The sequence below is a fragment of the Eretmochelys imbricata genome, chromosome 3 (genome assembly GCF_965152235.1).
Source record: "Eretmochelys imbricata isolate rEreImb1 chromosome 3, rEreImb1.hap1, whole genome shotgun sequence".
NCBI classification, from domain to species: domain Eukaryota; kingdom Metazoa; phylum Chordata; order Testudines; family Cheloniidae; genus Eretmochelys; species Eretmochelys imbricata.
In genome coordinates, this window is record NC_135574.1 from 186,322,789 (window position 1) to 186,340,839 (window position 18,051).

General features: G+C 41.7%; 1 protein-coding gene across 8 annotated transcripts in view; it reads right to left on the reverse strand.

Annotated features, from left to right (window-relative positions):
* Positions 1-18,051, reverse strand: part of CCDC88A (coiled-coil and HOOK domain protein 88A) — a 365,179-nt gene that overhangs the window by 17,269 nt on the left and 329,859 nt on the right. For 5 of the 8 annotated variants that reach the window (XM_077813949.1, XM_077813946.1, XM_077813945.1 and 2 more), the window contains 4 exons: positions 5,674-5,757; positions 4,488-4,691; positions 4,094-4,165; positions 2,834-2,914 (listed from right to left, as the gene is read on the reverse strand). In XM_077813949.1, coding sequence (XP_077670075.1) covers positions 2,834-2,914; positions 4,094-4,165; positions 4,488-4,691; positions 5,674-5,757 — 441 coding nt within the window. The remainder of the gene's footprint in view (positions 1-2,833; positions 2,915-4,093; positions 4,166-4,487; positions 4,692-5,673; positions 5,758-18,051) is intronic. The other 3 variants (XM_077813951.1, XM_077813948.1, XM_077813947.1) reach the window with 2 other exon arrangements.

Consider the following 18,051-nt stretch of genomic DNA (forward strand, 5'->3'; position numbering starts at 1 on the left):
ACTAACATGAAGGGGAAAGGAGTCCAGGAGAGCTGGCTGTATTTCAAGGAATCCCTGTTGAGGTTACAGGGACAAACCATCCCGATGTGTCGAAAGAATAGTAAATATGGCAGGCGACCAGCTTGGCTTAACGGTGAAATCCTAGCAGATCTTAAGCATAAAAAAGAAGCTTACAAGAAGTGGAAGGTTGGACATATGACCAGGGAAGAGTATAAAAATATTGCTCGGGCATGTAGGAATGAAATTAGGAGGGCCAAATCACACCTGGAGCTGCAGCTAGCGAGAGATGTTAAGAGTAACAAGAAGGGTTTCTTCAGGTATGTTGGTAACAAGAAGAAAGCCAAGGAAAGTGTGGGCCCCTTACTGAATGAGGGAGGCAACCTAGTGACAGAGGATGTGGAAAAAGCTAATGTACTCAATGCTTTTTTTGCCTCTGTCTTCACGAACAAGGTCAGCTCCCAGACTGCTGTGCTGGGCATCACAACATGGGGAAGAGAGGGCCAGCCCTCTGTGGAGAAAGAGGTGGTTAGGGACTATTTAGAAAAGCTGGACGTGCACAAGTCCATGGGGCCGGACAAGTTGCATCCGAGAGTGCTAAAGGAACTGGCGGCTGTGATTGCAGAGCCATTGGCCATTATCTTTGAAAACTCGTGGCGAAAGGGGGAAGTCCCGGATGACTGGAAAAAGGCTAATGTAGTGCCAATCTTTAAAAAAGGGAAGAAGGAGGATCCTGGGAACTACAGGCTAGTCAGCCTCACCTCAGTCCCTGGAAAAATCATGGAGCAGGTCCTCAAAGAATCAATCCTGAAGCACTTGCATGAGAGGAAAGTGATCAGGAACAGCCAGCATGGATTCACCAAGGGAAGGTCATGCCTGACTAATCTAATCGCCTTTTATGATGAGATTACTGGTTCTGTGGATGAAGGGAAAGCAGTGGATGTATTGTTTCTTGACTTTAGCAAAGCTTTTGACACGATCTCCCACAGTATTCTTGTCAGCAAGTTAAGGAAGTATGGGCAGGATGAATGCACTATAAGGTGGGTAGAAAGCTGGCTAGATTGTCGGGCTCAACGGGTAGTGATCAATGGCTCCATGTCTAGTTGGCAGCTGGTGTCAAGTGGAGTGCCCCAGGGGTCGGTCCTGGGGCTGGTTTTGTTCAATATCTTCATAAATGATCTGGAGGATGGTGTAGATTGCACTCTCAGCAAATTTGCGGATGATACTAAACTGGGAGGAGTGGTAGATACGCTGGAGGGGAGGGATAGGATACAGAGGGACCTAGACAAATTGGAGGATTGGGCCAAAAGAAATCTGATGAGGTTCAATAAGGATAAGTGCAGGGTCCTGCACTTAGGACGGAAGAACCCAATGCACAGCTACAGACTAGGGGCCGAATGGCTAGGCAGCAGTTCTGCAGAAAAGGACCTAGGGGTGACAGTGGACGAGAAGCTGGATATGAGTCAGCAGTGTGCCCTTGTTGCCAAGAAGGCCAATGGCATTTTGGGATGTGTAAGTAGGGGCATAGCGAGCAGATCGAGGGACGTGATCGTTCCCCTCTATTCGGCATTGGTGAGGCCTCATCTGGAGTACTGTGTCCAGTTTTGGGCCCACACTACAAGAAGGATGTGGATAAATTGGAGAGAGTCCAGCGAAGGGCAACAAAAATGAGTAGGGGTCTGGAACACATGAGTTATGAGGAGAGGCTGAGGGAACTGGGATTGTTTAGTCTGCAGAAGAGAAGAATGAGGGGGGATTTGATAGCTGCTTTCAACTACCTGAGAGGTAGTTCCAGAGAGGATGGTTCTAGACTATTCTCAGTGGTAGAAGAGGACAGGACAAGGAGTAATGCTCTCAAGTTGCAGTGGGGGAGGTTCAGGTTGGATATTAGAAATAACTTTTTCACTAGGAGGGTGGTGAAACACTGGAATGCATTGCCTAGGGAGGTGGTGGAATCTCCTTCCTTAGAAGTTTTTAAGGTCAGGCTTGACAAAGCCCTGGCTGGGATGATTTAATTGGGGATGGGTCCTGCTTTTGAGCAGGGGGTTGGACTAGATGACCTCCTGAGGTCCCTTCCAACCCTGATATTCTATGATTCTACCTGTTCTGTTCATTCCCTCTGAAGCACCTGGCATTGGCCACTGTTGGACGACAGGATACTGTACTAGGTGGACCATTGATCTGACCTAGTATGGGTGTTCGTATGTATGGTCTATCTTACACTTATTTTAAAATAGTTTCAACTTCATACATTGTAATTGCTCCTATTTTAATATTTACTAAATGCATTTGAAGGTCTACTGTATTAATATTCTTCCCTAATTTGGAAAACGAAGGGCATAAAGCAGTGGTGGGCATGTTTTTCTTTTAACAATTTATGCGAGTGGTAGGCAACCTGCAGCTCGCGACCTGCACGTGGCCTGTCAGGGTAATCACCTGGTGGGCCGCCAGACAGTTTGTTTACATTTGCACGGCTTCCAGCAGCTTCTAGTGGTCGCGGTTTGCCGTTCCCAGCCAATGGGAGCTGCAGGAAGCGGCGTGGGCCATAGGGACGTGCTGGCCGCCGCTTCCCGCAGCTCCCATTGGCCGGGAATGGTGAACCGCTGCCACTGGGAGCTGCGGGTGGCTGTGCAAATGTAAACAAACTGTCTGGTGGCCCACCAGTGGATTTCTCTGATGGGCCGCGTGCAGCCCGCGAGCTGCAGGTTGCCTACCACTGGCATAAATTGTTAAAAGAAAAACATGCCATGAATTTTTTATTTTATTTTTTTACCAGCCCATCTTACAAACAAAGTCATGGAAATGAAGCATAGATGGCAATTCACCTACACCATACCTTTGACTTCATGAAGTGAAGCGTTGTTATTGCTATTACTAGTGGATGTTCTGCCACTATCAAGGCTGGCTGGTCTGGAAGCTAAATGAAAAGTAAGGAGACAGAATGATAAACACAATTTTAGCAGATGACACTATACCTTTACATTCTGATCACAGAATGTTCTGAGGTAGGAATCATGCACTATTTCACAGGCTGAGCACGCCCATTGTCAACAAAGTGTTGTTTCTTACAGATCAGAAAGCGAAGGGATTTCCAGGCAGTCCAAGAGGACACTTTAGTAAAGGATGCTACAGGAACAGTAAGATACAAGGGAAAGAAAAACAGAAAACAGAGTGCATGTTTAGAATTGAAACAGATTTGTTAGTGGGAAACCAGGATTTTAGAAGACCACAGTGGCATGCAGAAAGCTGCTTGTGATTTGGTCACTTACAACAGATTTGACAAGGAACCTTGCACACTGTAGAAATGCCACAAACAGGAGGAGCAAGAGCATCTGCATAGTGAATGTCCTGTACTCCTCCCCAATATAAGCAGGGGTGCTAGAACAATTTGTATAATGGGGGTGCTGAGAGCCATTGAACCAAAACTGTAAACCCTGTATATAATGGAATCTACTTGAAGCCAGATGGTGCTACAGCACCTCCCCCATGCCCCTAGTTCTAGCATCTGTTAGTACAAAGGAAATAATTGCACTGTTAATATTTTCCAGAATACTAAATAACGATATTTTATTTCAATTTTGTTTATATTCATTTTAAAATATTTTAGTAAAGAAAAATAGTTTCAGTTTTATTTCTTGTAAGAAATTTCTTGTATTTATTTCTTTATTTAGCTTTTCCACTCTATATTTTTACTTGATGAAAAGACTTATTTTGTACTATGAAATATATAAAACTTTACTTTAAAATCAAGAAATGAATCACTGAAACCTAAAGAGCTTTTTAATGCAAGTCAAAATTTTCCTTCTTTCACAATTAAACCCAAATATATCTGAAAATGGGCAAAAAGAATTTGTATTCTGTTCAGGTGCATTTCATAGATATCGTCTACTAAAATACACAACAGTTAGTGGAAAGATTATTTTATAGAAAAAGAAAAAGTATTAGGTTTGAAGAAATGGCACCATATAGTCAAGTCATACGCAAAATATAGAAAACACGCTCACTTGCAATGCTTCAATTCACTGTGTGCGCAAACATCGTTAGCATTCACATCATGTATTCTTAATTTATTATTTAATTAAAGTTCACATCTTACCATGAACTCTTGATCCTGTACTAGAATCATCACTAATGCCTTGTGGACTTACATCTTCAAAGGATGTAGTATCTATACATAGATACATAAAACAGTATGTAAATTAAATTTCACAGCAAAAATGTAATTTAAACATTTGTCATCTGTAAAATGTAATGAAATAATTATTTCAAATACAATCCATCTTTGCTTATGTAGCCTTTCTGTAGGAAAAACTCTAAGGTATTTTACAATACTAGCTATTAAACCCATTCAATTACTTCTTAGTACTGTAATTCAATTATTCAGGTTGTTTTCTACAGAAGAATGTGAAATATGAAGGAATAAAAACAGATTTATATAAAATTGTTGTTACCAATATAATCACAACAGTGCAAAAAGCTTCTACCTATACCTTTATTATTTAGCAATTGCTTGGATCTGAAGCCTGAAGAAGAGTTGACAGTTGCAAAGTTGATAGCTGTAGTAGAGAAGGCCATAGCTCCCAATTCTTTTTTCCTTTTACCCGTAGATCTATCATCAGGGCCCTCCAGATGCTCAGAACTACCTGTCCATTGTCCTCCTGCTAGGACCATGGACTGCACCAGGTCATTCATGGCTGGGATGCAAATGAAAGCAAATGAATCAGCATGGTTGAATGTATTTTTTTTATTTCTATTTCGTATTGTAAAAAGTTTGACTAAGCATCAAGGCATATTGAATCATTTGTCTAAGCATCAAGGCATACTGAATACTGAAAGCTACAAACACAAGATCATCCATGTTATGACATGCAATCAGCTCAATGAATGAAAAGTATTATAGGCCATACTTTCAGTTCAGATATGATTTTTAATTGATTTTATTAGATAAAAGTTCCATGCTTGTGCTGCAATGATATGCAATATATATGTTAGAAGCTTTGATATGTTGTTTTGCAAAGACAAATGGAATGAATAAGGGTAAGATGGGCAGAGGTGCTAACACAACATGAACTTTGGCAATGGTTGGGGTCCTTGTTCAGTGCAGGTTACTGCAGGAATACTGTATTTTGCATTATAGTAGTTAAAAGAATCTGAAAGAGATGGCATCCTATGATATACTCCTTTGTTTTACAGCACTATAGAAGTGTCCACCCCCTTTTTAAAAAATAGAACATTTTAGTAAAGAAGAAATGACACATATTCGAAAAGAGTAACAGACCACTTTATATCCTTGCACTATTTTCTCTATAGATTCTTTAAACCAAAAATTTAAGATATTTGTGGTTTATAAAATGCTTACTGAAAGTGGAATTTAAAACTATTCAAATGTCTATAGAGTGCACTGTAAATTTATATACACATGCATGCACAATGTGTATATATAATAAATATGTATACAAATATATAAAATGTAATCACAATAAATCAAGTATGTATATATACATATATTATTCAGTGCCAAGGTTTTTCAAAAATTCTTCCAGCTCCTTGTATTATAGCAGGACTTGCACATTGCAAAATAGTAAAAAACAGCACAGTCCAGGGGAAAGGTTAGTGAAAAATTAGTAATGGAAGCCAGTGTAGCCATTTAAAAGAAGCTAACTGTCAAAGTCTTACACATGGAGCGACGGTAGAAGGCCTTCATTTTGTCTTTTTCCTTCGGTCTGTTCCTCAAAAAGGGCAGTCTTTTCAGTGCAATCACTTTTATGTCATAGCATGAGGAAAAACGGAAACAGGGAAATGAAAGAAAAAAGGGAGAAGAACAGATGGAAGTTAAATGTTGAAACTAAGGATAGAAATGAATGTTTGAGTTTCAGCTATGTATGCTATGCTAAAAACTATTATTCTCATGCTGCTGAGTGATAATGAAATATGGAAACTACGCTATGAAACCTTCAATATACTCAGAAAAGCACTGAAGACAATGGTGAGGAACGTAATATATTTTGTAAGTGCAGAATGCCAAATTCTTGAAAAAACAAAAGTAACTTCTTTGCAGAGATTTATATAAAGAGATAGAGTTTTTCCAAGAAAGTGGAAAATAGATTTATTCAAAAGGCCTAAAATTTGATTACTTTGTGATTTCAATAAAACATCCACTTTTCCTCTTTAAAAAAGAGTTTGAATCTTAATTACTTGCTATAATGTGTCTTTTCTAATTTGCTTTTCTCTTGTACTTTTCACCCATGATTTACATTTTTATAAGTTTTGATACATTATGTATTGTGCATATTAATTAAATAACTCTCTCTTTCACTCTTTGTTTCTGTACATTTTCTTTCTATGGACCACCCGTTCAAGGGACTATGTGAACGGAGTGCAGAAAACTGAAATAATAAACTACAAGTTTGTTATAAAGCTGCAGTGGTTGCTCAGATTTCCTGGTTGGCATGGTACCCTGCCAAATTGCTACTGGAAAAAAGTACCAAACAGAAGATTAACACCTCCTCCTGACCACCACAAAAAAAACAAAGAAAAAACAAACAAAAATGGGGGTGTGGTTATGACATTTTGGGGAGTCAGAAATATTAAAATAATACATGTAACATCTGCAAAAAGAACATTAAAATTATATTAATTATTACAATTAGAAAAAAGTCACAAGTTACTCCTGTCCTTAGGTTGGAGTGCAGTGCAACAGTAACTTGTTAATAGTGGACATCTGTGTCTTCATGTAGCATCATATAAATGTGTCAGCAGACTGCCAAGCATACAGGAGCAACATGCAAACAATGGAGATGCAAGGGCTTCATCTTTGACAGAAGGGAGCTCAGAAACCAAAAATTTCTTACAAATGCCCAGGCCCCTGCTTCATTTGCATGCTACCCAACATCACAATCTACAGGTTTTACATCTTGTCATTTGCCTCAAATTTGCCTGTTACATAGCCATTTAATATGCATGCACATGGATTTTTCTATATTTTTAGACACATCTGCTCCTTCTGTATTTCTCTGCACAAAAGGGGAAATATACCTTATATTTTGTTATATTTCTTTTTAGTTTGATGAAAATGGTGGTTCAACAGAAAAAATCAAAATGTCCAATTTCTGGTATCACCATTATGCAGTATTTCTAATACTGCTCTATTATAAGAACTATTTCATGTTAGAATTAATACAGCCATGCAAAATCACCATGAAATGGTACCAGACCAAATAAATGCTACTTAGCCATAATTATGGTGTAAAAATAAAAAAAATTACTAGCCTGTCAAAAAAAAATTCCCTGGCCCCAAGTGAACAGACAAATAGAATTTTGCATGGCTGGATTAACAATGCTAGAAATAGTATAACTTCAGCTACTTAAATGGACATTGATAAGTACATTTTTATCTATCAAAACATTCCTTTTGTAAATAAAGGCCAGGCTGTTTCTGACCTCACAAGAGTGCAAGTTGGGAGAAAATGTAAGCATCCCGTTGCACTCATGTACAACAGCCAGCCATAATACTGTGGAGGATTGCAAGCACTGGTGGTATCCTTTCCAAAGGAGGAGTACCTGATTGAAAGTGGGTTATCACATTGCTTCCCTTCCACCATTTGCACTCAGCACGGGGGGGGGGGTGGGGGGTGTACAGTGTACCACTTTGAAATGTGGTGGAGCTCCTGCTGCAGCATGCACAACCCAAGAGACCTAGGAGGATGTATGTTTGATTCAGCTAGATTTCCTCCAGACAGTCCTGCTGTAATGTGGCTCCATCAATTTAGCACTAAAATATTACAGTAAAAACAAAAGCTATATATTCTACAACTTTCATTACTGATTAAATCTGGTATAGTCTCATATGCTTTAACTCAGTGTTTCTCAACAACCAGTCCGTGGACCCTGAGATTTCCCTGACACAGTTTAGGAAGGCAGCAAGCTGGTCCCTGCTATCAAAAAAGGTTGAGAAACACTGCAAAATGATCAACATACAGAGAATATTCACAGTTCTAATGTACAATGGTATCTAGATTAGAGAGAAGCTGCTCATCCTTAATATAAGTCAACTGTTGATACCTTTGGGTGGGGAAGGGTAGGAAGACATAAAGGGAACACACACCAGTCAATATATGTGTTTCTCATATAGGAGACAAGTACACTTAATACATGTTTCAGAGTAACAGCCGTGTTAGTCTGTACTCCTTTTCTTTTTACTTAATACAGGTTAACCTTTAGCTTGCTGATTGCGTAGATATACCGGTAGGTACTCAAACATAAACTAAGCTTTCCTGACCTTCGTTCAGCTCAATAAACACAGCTGCTTTCAATAATCAGGAGGGAATGAGCTGAAAGCAATGTGAAAATGGTCACTGATTGGCTACAGTAAGTTGAGTGATCATTAAAGCCTTCATAAAGAAGATATGTTGTCTTTCTAGATCTGTGAAAGGATACACTTTTATTTCACTGTCTGCCAAAAGAATGCATGCACCAGTATGAAGCTTATTTCTTGCTTTTGTGACAAATAAAGTATAAATAACTAGTTTTAGCATTAGTGACAACGAAATGAGGAACACACTGTGACAATAAGCACTCTCTGTATTCACATCCTACATACTACTGTAATAATTTTTGAACAAAATATGCCTTGTGAAGTGTCTTTTGAAAACTAATAACTCAATGATCATTAATATTCTTGTGTGATGTATGTATGGGGTGGGTATTAAGAGCTGATGAATATATGCTGAAATTATGACTGAAGTGTGTGTAAACCAGGTATGCCAGAGAGAGTTGGTAAACAGGACTGCACTAGACAAAGGAATATGTTTTCTCCACCTGGGAGTTACTTCCAAAGTACTTTGAAAGACAAAGAGAATGTCTTTACATTAGAAAGACAAGGTGGGAGATATTAATCTTTTATTGGACCAACTTCTGTGGCTGAGAGATATATAACATATGTTGGTCCAATAAAAGATATTACCTTATCCACCTTGTGTGTCTCATATCCTGAGACTGACAGGGCTACAACACCACTGCATACAATGTATTTACATATCATGTAAACAGATCCATCTAGCTAATGAGGGATGGAAGCAAATCTCACACTAACAAGTGGGGCAGAAGACAGCCTGGTGGTTGGTAGAGAGAAGCTTGATCTGGGTTTTACTTTTCAAAGAATACATGGCAAGGTTTAGCGGTCTACAAAGATAGAGTGGCTGAACCTCTAGTGATAAGCAATTGAATCAAACTGATGGTATACAATATTACTGTACTGTATTAGAAAAGTGTGACACTCAGACTTAGGCTTGGCAGCTGCAAGTGGCTCTTTAACGTGTCTTCTTGTGGGTCTTTGCAGCACCTTTTTAAACACAGTATGATTTAATTATTACCCAATCTAAGTTTATTAACCAATCAGGATGCTTTTACTATGTTATTAACCAATTGTAGAATACTTGCTCAGTCGTTTTGCTGTGAATTGATACATACACACACACACACACACACACACACACACACACACACACACAGAGTAAATGAAACAATGAATTTATACTACTGTGGCTCTTTTGGGTAACGTTGATTGCTAATTTGGCTCCTAAACCACTGAGGTCTGAGTATCACTGGTACAGAGTGAGTTCTTTTCTGAAAGCCTATGGCACACTGGTGATTGATATCACCGTGAATTGTATGCATTACCACTATATAAGGAATTATGGATACTCATTGATATTGGGCTGTACAGTCTCTCCAGACAGGAGGGAATGCCACATTTATTAATTAAGCATGGTGGAATCAGAAACAATGGAAACCCCATTTATATAGAAATTGTATGGGGGATGAGAAGCCCACAGGAAGAGAAAGACACCATGAGATCATTCTGCCTCTTGAAAACAATTAATTGAATTTTGGAAGATATAAGCAAGGAGAGAAGCCATCTTGGGCATCCATCACTAGACAAATACAAGAGGCCAGAGCTCTTCCAAGCTAAGAAAAATATGTCCTTCAACCAAGGAGGATTGAAGTCTCTGGAACTGAAGATAGGTGAGAAATCTGAGTAGGCAAAGATCTTTCACTTAAGATGACATGGGAAGCAAGCACCTTGTACTTTTGTGGAAGGTCCCGACTGGGGGAAAGATGGCCATGGCTGGGAAAAAGAACGACTAGGTAGAGAAACTAGCTTGAACAAAGACTGTATCTTGCTAGATTAGGTTTAAGACTTTTAGATGCATGTTTTCACTTTTATTTGCTTGTAGCCCTTTCTAACTTTATTGCTTATACTTAGCATCACTTAATCTATGTCCTATTGTTAATAAATCTGTTTTATTTTACTATAAACCAACTCAATGCTGTGTTTAAAAGGAAGGGTGCATTTACTCAATCTAAGTTAATAAGCCGTGATGTAGTTTTGTCTCTTTACAGGAGTATTGAACATTATTATTTCTCTGAGCTGTCCAGGAAAGGGCTGAACATTTCAGGGCACACAGTTTTTGGGAAATTTGGAATGGGGAGTGTGTTGGGGTCATCTTGCTGGTTGTAACCAAGTAAATAATTACAGTTAAGACAATAGTTATCTTAACTTCATGGTGATTCTTGGTCTCCAAGAAACAGATCCACACAAAGGGTTGGCTTGTGGCCCTCAGCTAACCTACAAAATGTGAGATTTAGCTGTAGATACTGATGGTGCTTAGCTCACTAAAGCAGATATCAAATCTGTCCTTTGATAGAATCTGCTCTTCTTCTTGTTGGAATCACATGATTGTTGCTATGTGTGACATATGGCTGAAACATTGCCTGAAAAATCCTTGTGACTGGTATGTGGAAGTGGAAATGCTTTTCTTGGCAGACGAAGCAGTGGCCAAAAGGTTTTAAACATGTCCTGGCATCTTTAATGAAGTGCATCTGTTTTGATGCTGAACAATTCGGGGTCCTCAGAGATCACATCTTCTATTGCCTTTTGTACCCTCCCCCCACAAGTAAGGCAGAGGATTTTAGCCACAAAGACAAGAACAACATTACAGTGGTTGCCACTGTTCTCAAATCCAGTTGGAAGAACTACATTTCCACGCTGTTACATTAAAAAATTGTCAAAAAGACAATGAACTATATCTATTTTTCACAAATTATGACAACACAGTCACCAAGCTAGTCCAGTGCTTGGGTGAGGAACTCACGGATGAAGAACACCTTGAAGTTGATGCTGAACCTGAGAAAAACAGAAGTCATGCTGTTTAGAAGAGGCAAATACTTTTGAGAAGTTTGCGACAGCCATGACACATTATTTTCTACCTGAGGAAGTAAGCTCATCATTTGTAAAGTTAGGAGTGAAAGGATGGGTAGGTCTAGACACTGAATCCCCAAGTCCTGATGTCTCTGCACTTCAAGAGCTTCCCCTACGTTCCTGTCTCAGTTCCCCTGGCAAGGCTGCCTTGGTTCACAGTGGAGCCAACGAAGCAGAACCACAGGAAACCTTTTAGGCACAGATGACCAAGGCTAGCAGGCAGCCAGAAACAGAGCTGAAGAGGATTTTTTTTAAGCTGAGAGCAGCTAGAGGGTTTTCTGTCTATTTGCCTGGAGACAGAGATGTTAGTTTTTTACAAAGAGGTTTTTCTTTTTTGAGCTTGAGTTTTCTCTACCTAAAGGCAAGGTAGTTAACCTCCTGCAGGGAAATTCACAAGTTGTTTTTTTTTTTCCTCTCCTAACTCTCAGGTATAGCAAGAGTTAAGCACAAGAAAGCAGGAAAATGACTACCAGTGAAGCAGCTAATAAACTAGAGCTGGCCAGATTCGAACCTTGAGAGAAACAAAAAGAGCATGATAGACAGATGATCTTAAGGCGCTTGGAGGTGGAGGCAGAAAAAGCCAGGGTGGAGGCAGAGGAAGCTGCCCACAAGACAGCTATGGAGGCAGAAAATGCCAGGGTGGAAGCAGAGGAAACTGCCCCTAAGAGAGCTATGGAGGAGAAAGAAAAAGATAGGAAGCATGCACTGGAGATGGAGAAGGCAAGGGATCAGCAGAATATACCAACCAACCCTAGTAATCCTTCTCCAGGTACCGCTTCCCATCCCAGAAAGTTCCCCACCTACAAGGCAGGCGATGATACCGAGGACTTCTTAGAAAACTTCGAAAGGGCCTGCCTTGGGTACAGCATCTCTACAGACCAGTACACGGTAGAGCTGAGGCCACAGCTCAGTGGAGCCTTAGCAGAGATTGCGGCTGAAATGCCAAAGGAACACATGAACAGTTATGAACTTTTTAAAACCCAGGCGAGAGTCAGAATGGGATTAACACCCGAGCATTCTCATCGGCAGTTCAGAGCCCTAAGGTGGAAACCAGACGTGTCATTTACTCGACATGCCTACCACATTGTGAAAAATTGGGATGCCTGGATATCAGGAGCAAGTGTTAAATCTCCAGAAGAGTTGCCCTTCCTAATGCAAATGGATCAGTTCTTAGAGGGTGTTCCTAAGGAAATAGAAAGGTACATCCTAGATGGGAAGCCCAAAACTGTAATCGAGGCGGGGGAGATTGGAGCCAAATGGGTGGAGGTGGCAGAAAAGAAAAAAAACTAGTAGCAGTTGGAGCGAATATCAGAAGGGGCAACCCAAAACAAAACCCTATCACCGGGGGTAACTCAAGGCCCCACCTACATCCCAAGGAAAACCCCAGACACCTTATCGTCCCACCACACCATTCTCCAGCAACCCATCTCGCTCCAATGCCCAGTCAACTGGATGATGTTTTAAATGTAATGAGCTGGAACATGTGAAGGCCAACTGCCCCAAGAACCCCAGCAGATTACACTTCATTGCACTGGGGTCACACCAAAGGTCTTCAGGCCCAGATGCCTCCCAGATACCCTTAGAGTGAAGGGAAACTGTGTGTGGGCGGGAAGAAGGTTACAGCATGGAGGGACACTGGAGCGCAGGTGTCAGCTATCCATCAATCCTTAGTGGACCCCAACTTAATCAACCCAGAGGTCCAAGTGATGATTCAACTCTTCAAGTCCAACTCTTTCGATTTGCCTACAGCCAAGTTGCCTGTCCAATACAAGGGCTGGTCAGGAATGTGGACTTTTGTGGTCCTTCCATTCCCATGCTGCTAGGGGAAGACTTGGCCAACCAGGTAAAGCTGGCCAAGAGGGTGGGAACGGTCACCCGCAGCCAGACTAAGCAAGCTTCCACACCTATCCCTGTTCCTGAGCCTTCCACCAGGGCCCCATCTGTGTTACCAGAGACCCAGATGGAGGTGGGGGAACCGGATCCCCTACCAATAACTGCAACGGCCATAGTGAATCCAGAGACCCAGCCAAAGCCAGTCCCCGAACCGAAACTGGCGAAGCAACCAGCAACAGAACCATTGCCAGCGCTGAGTCCAGTGCTTGCAACCCCGTCTACAGCTCGAACACCAGAGGGCACCATCGAGCCTGCACCGGCAGCAGCAGCAAATGACCCTACACAAGAGGCTCAGCCAGAGCCTGAAATACCCCATAGTGCACCAGCGGACAGCGGTTCACCATCAATGGAAACAGCCCCATCACCTGCATCATTTCCAGAGGGACCAAGCCGAGGTCCACAATCCATTGAGGAACTGATGTCTCCAGCATTAAGGGAACAGTTCCAGGCTGAACAGGAAGCAGATGAAAGCCTCCAGAGAGCTTGGACAGAGGCATGGAGCAACCCACCGCCTCTCAACTCTTCTAATCGATCCCGATTTGTTGTAGAAAGACGACTTTTATACAAGGAAACTCTTTCTGGTGGACACCAGGAAAACTGGCATCCTCAGAGACAGCTGGTAGTTCCAACTAAGTACCGGGAAAAACTCTTGAGCTTAGCCCACAATCATCCTAGTGGCCATGCTGGGGTGAACAGGACCAAAGACCGTTTGGGGAGGTCATTCCACTGGGAGGGAATGGGCAAGGATGTTTCTACCTATGTCCGGTCTTGTGAGGTATGCCAAAGAGTGGGAAAACCCCAAGACCAGGTCAAAGCCCCTCTGCAGCCACTCCCCATCATTGAGGTTCCATTTCAGCGAGTAGCTGTGGATATTCTGGGTCCTTTTCTGAAAAAGACACCCAGAGAAAAGCATTACATTCTGACTTTCATGGATTTTGCTACGCAATGACTGGAAGCAGTAGCTCTAAACAACACCAGGGCTAAAAGTGTGTGCCAGGCATTAACAGACATTTTTGCCAGGGTAGGTTGGCTCTCCCACACCCTCACAGATGCAGGAACTCATTTCCTGGCAGGAACTATGGAAAGCCTTTGGGAAGCTCATGGGGTAAAGAACTTGGTTGCCACCCCTTACCACCATCAAACAAATGGCATGGTGGAGAAATTTAATGGAACTTTGGGGGCCATGATATGTAAATTCATAAATGAGCACTCCAATGATTGGGACCTAGTGTTGCAGCAGTTGCTCTTTGCCTACAGAGCTGTACCCCATCCCAGTTTAGGGTTTTCCCCATTTGAACTTGTATATGGCCGCGAGGTTAAGGGGCCATTACAGTTGGTGAAGCAGCAATGGGAGGCGTTTACACTTTCTCCAGGAACTAACATTCTGGACTTTGTTACCAACCTACAAAACACCCTCCGAACCTCTTTAGCTCTTGCTAAAGAAAACCTAAAAGATGCTCAAAAAGAGCAAAAAGCCTGGTATGTTAAACATGCCAGAGAGCGTTCCTTCAAAGTTGGGGACCAGGTCATGGTCTTAAAGGTCCTCCAGGCCCATAAAATGAAAGCATCATGGGAAGGGCCACTCTCAGTCCAGGAGCGCCTGGGAGCTATTAATTATCTCACGGGATTCCCCACCTCCAACCGAAAGCCTAAGGCGTAGCATATTAATTCTCTAAAGCCCTTTCATTCCAGAGAATTAACGGTTTGTCAGTTTACAGTCCAGGGAGGAGATGACGCTGAGTGGCCTGAAGGCGCCTACTAAGAAGGGAAAAGTGATGGTGGTGTGGAAGAGGTGAACGTATGCAGCGACAGCAGATCAAGGAGCTGTGCACTAGCTACTCGCCGATGTTCTCAGCCACCCCAGGGCTGACTGAACGGGCATACCACTCCATTGACACAGGTAATGCTCACCCAATTAAAGTCCAACCTTACCGGGTGTCTCCTCAAGCTAAAACTGCTATAGAACAGGAGATCCAGGATATGCTACAGATGGGTGTAATATGCCCCTCTGGCAATGCATGGGCAACTCCAGCGGTTCTAGTTCCCAAAACAGATGAGGAGATACGTTTTTGCATGGACTACCATAAGCTAAATGCCGTAACTTGCCCAGACAACTATCCAATGCCATGCACAGATGAACTACTGGAGAAACTGGGATGGGCCCAGTTCATCTCTACCTTGGACTTAACCAAGGGGTACTGGCAGGTACAGCTAGCAGAATCCGCCAAGAAAAGGTCAGCCTTCACCACACATGTCCGGCTGTATGAATTTAATATGCTCCCTTTCGGGCTGCGGAATGCACCCACCACCTTCCAAAAACTTGTAGATGGTCTCCTAACAGGATTGGGAGAATATGCAGTCGCCTACCTTGACGATGTGGCCATATTTTCGGATTCCTGGGCAGAACACCTGGAACATCTACAAAAAGTCTTTGAGTGCATAAGGGAGGCAGGACTAACTGTTAAGGCTAAGAAGTGTCAAATAGGCCTAAACAGAGTGACTTACTTGGACACTAGGTGGGTCAAGGAACTATCAACCCCCTACAGGCCAAAGTGGATGCTATCCAAAAGTGGCCTGTCCCTCAGTCAAAGAAACAGGTTCAATCCTTCTTAGGCTTGGCCAGATATTACAGGCGATTTGTACCGCAATACAGTCAAATCACCGCCCCACTAACAGACCTAACCAAAAAGAAACAGCCAAATGCAGTTCAGTGGATTGAAGAGTGTCAGAAGGCCTTTAACCAGCTTAAAGCGACACTCATGTCTGACCCTGTGCTAAGGGCCCCAGACTTTGACAAACCGTTCCTAGTAACCACAGATGCGTCCGAGCGTGGTATGGGAGCAGTCTTAATGGAGGAAGGACCGAATCAAGAGTTCCATCCTGTCACGTTTCTCAGCAAGCAGCTGTCTGAGAGGGAAAGCCACTGGTCAATCAGTGAAAAGGAATGTTATGCCATTGTCTGTGCTCTGGAAAAGCTACGCCCATACTTTTGGGGATGGCATTTCCACCTGCAAACCGACCATGCTTGCGCTATAGTGGCTTCATACCGCCAACGGAAATAACAAAAAACGTATTCAGTGGAGTTTAGCTCTCCAAGATTTTGATTTCGACATAAAACACATTTCAGGAGCTTTTAACAAAGTGGCTGATGCGCTCCCCCGTGAAAGTTTCCCAGAATCAACTGGTCCAAATCGTCCTTAAGATGTGGGAAATATTGTTAGTCTTTATACAGTTAGTAGTATATTTAGAGATGCATGTGTCTTATTAACTCTGATTTATTCTCGAGCTCCAGGAAGAAATCACATCCAGTGTTTCACCCTATCTGTGATTTGGGGGGCGTGTCATAAATATAAAGGGAAGAGTAACCACCTTTCTGTATACAGTGCTATAAAATCCCTCCTGGCCAGAGGCAACATCCTGTTACCTGTAAAGGGTTAAGAAGCTCAGCTAACCTGGCTGGCACCTAACCCAAAGGACCAATAAGGGAACAAGAAACTTTCAAATCTTGGGGGGGGGGGGGGCAGAGGGAGGCTTTTGTTTGTGCTCTTTGTTTACGTGTTTGTTCTCTCTTGGGACTGAGAGAGGCTAGACAAAAATCCATCTTTTCCAACCCATCCTAATACAAGTCTCCAATATTGCAACCAGTGTAGGTATGCCAGGCAAGGCAGATTAGTTTATCTTTTGTTTTATGTGAATTTTCCCTGTGTTAAGAGGGAGGTTTATTCCTGTTTTCTGTAACTTTAAGGTTTTGCCCAGAGGGGGATCCTCTGTGTTTTTAATCTGAATAACCCTGTAAAGTATTTTCCATCCTAATTTTACAGAGGTGATTCGTTTACCTTTTCTTTAATTAAAATACTTCTTTTAAGAACCTGATTGATTTTTCATTGTTCTTAAGATCCAAGGCTTTGAGTCTGTGTTCACCTGTACAAATTGGTGAGGATTATTATCAAGCCTTCCCCAGAAAAGGGGGTGTAGGGGTTGGGGGGATACTTTGGGGAAAGATGTCTCCAAGTGATCTCTTTTCCTGTTCTTTGTTTAAAACGCTTGGTGGTGGCAGCATACTGTTTAAGGCCAAGGCAAAGTTTGTACCTTGGGGAAGTTTTTAACCTAAGCTGGTAAGAATAAGCTTAGGGGGGTCTTTTATGCGGGTCCCCACATCTGTACCCTAGAGTTCAGAATGGGGAAGGAACCCTGATACCATGTCTTTAGCTTATACAATCATAACAATTAAATACAATGGTTGTTAATAACTTAGCTTAATTACAATATTTTTTTCAAAGAAAGCCTATACACAAGATTTCAATTAATTTTAACTACTGTATATAGAGGAAATTTTGAAGAATCTGTGTTATTCCATTATTAAGATAATTTTAGACAAAGAAAAGATTGACACCAATGCTACATTTCTTAAAGGACCCATTTAAAATTAATTTTAACTCATAAAATAATTAACAGATTTACTTGTAAATTCTAAAAAAAAATAGTATCTATATTTAAAGAGTAAGTGCCGAAAGTTTGCGGAAGATATACTGTATTTTTCATATATAACAAAATGGATGAATTGGTGCTGTAAGCACAAAACAGAACACAACCTTAGCTATGAAACTATGACCAGTGCCTCCATAATAAAGAACAGGAGAGTTCTCTGTCTCTAGATTCAGAGCTTCAGCAAGTCTCACGAGGAGAGGTGGAGAGACTGACATTAAAGCCTAAGATTAATCCAGAAATGAGGAAGATGGTGATTCTCCCTCTTGAGAAGGGTTATCTACCTGAAGCCTCTTCATCTTCACAATCTTCTGAAGCCAACAAGGGCCTAGGAAAAGATAGCAGTTGAGAGGACAGATATTCATTTTGGAGATGGAAATCTGACAGGAGATAGTCTCTTTTAGCTCTTTTTCATG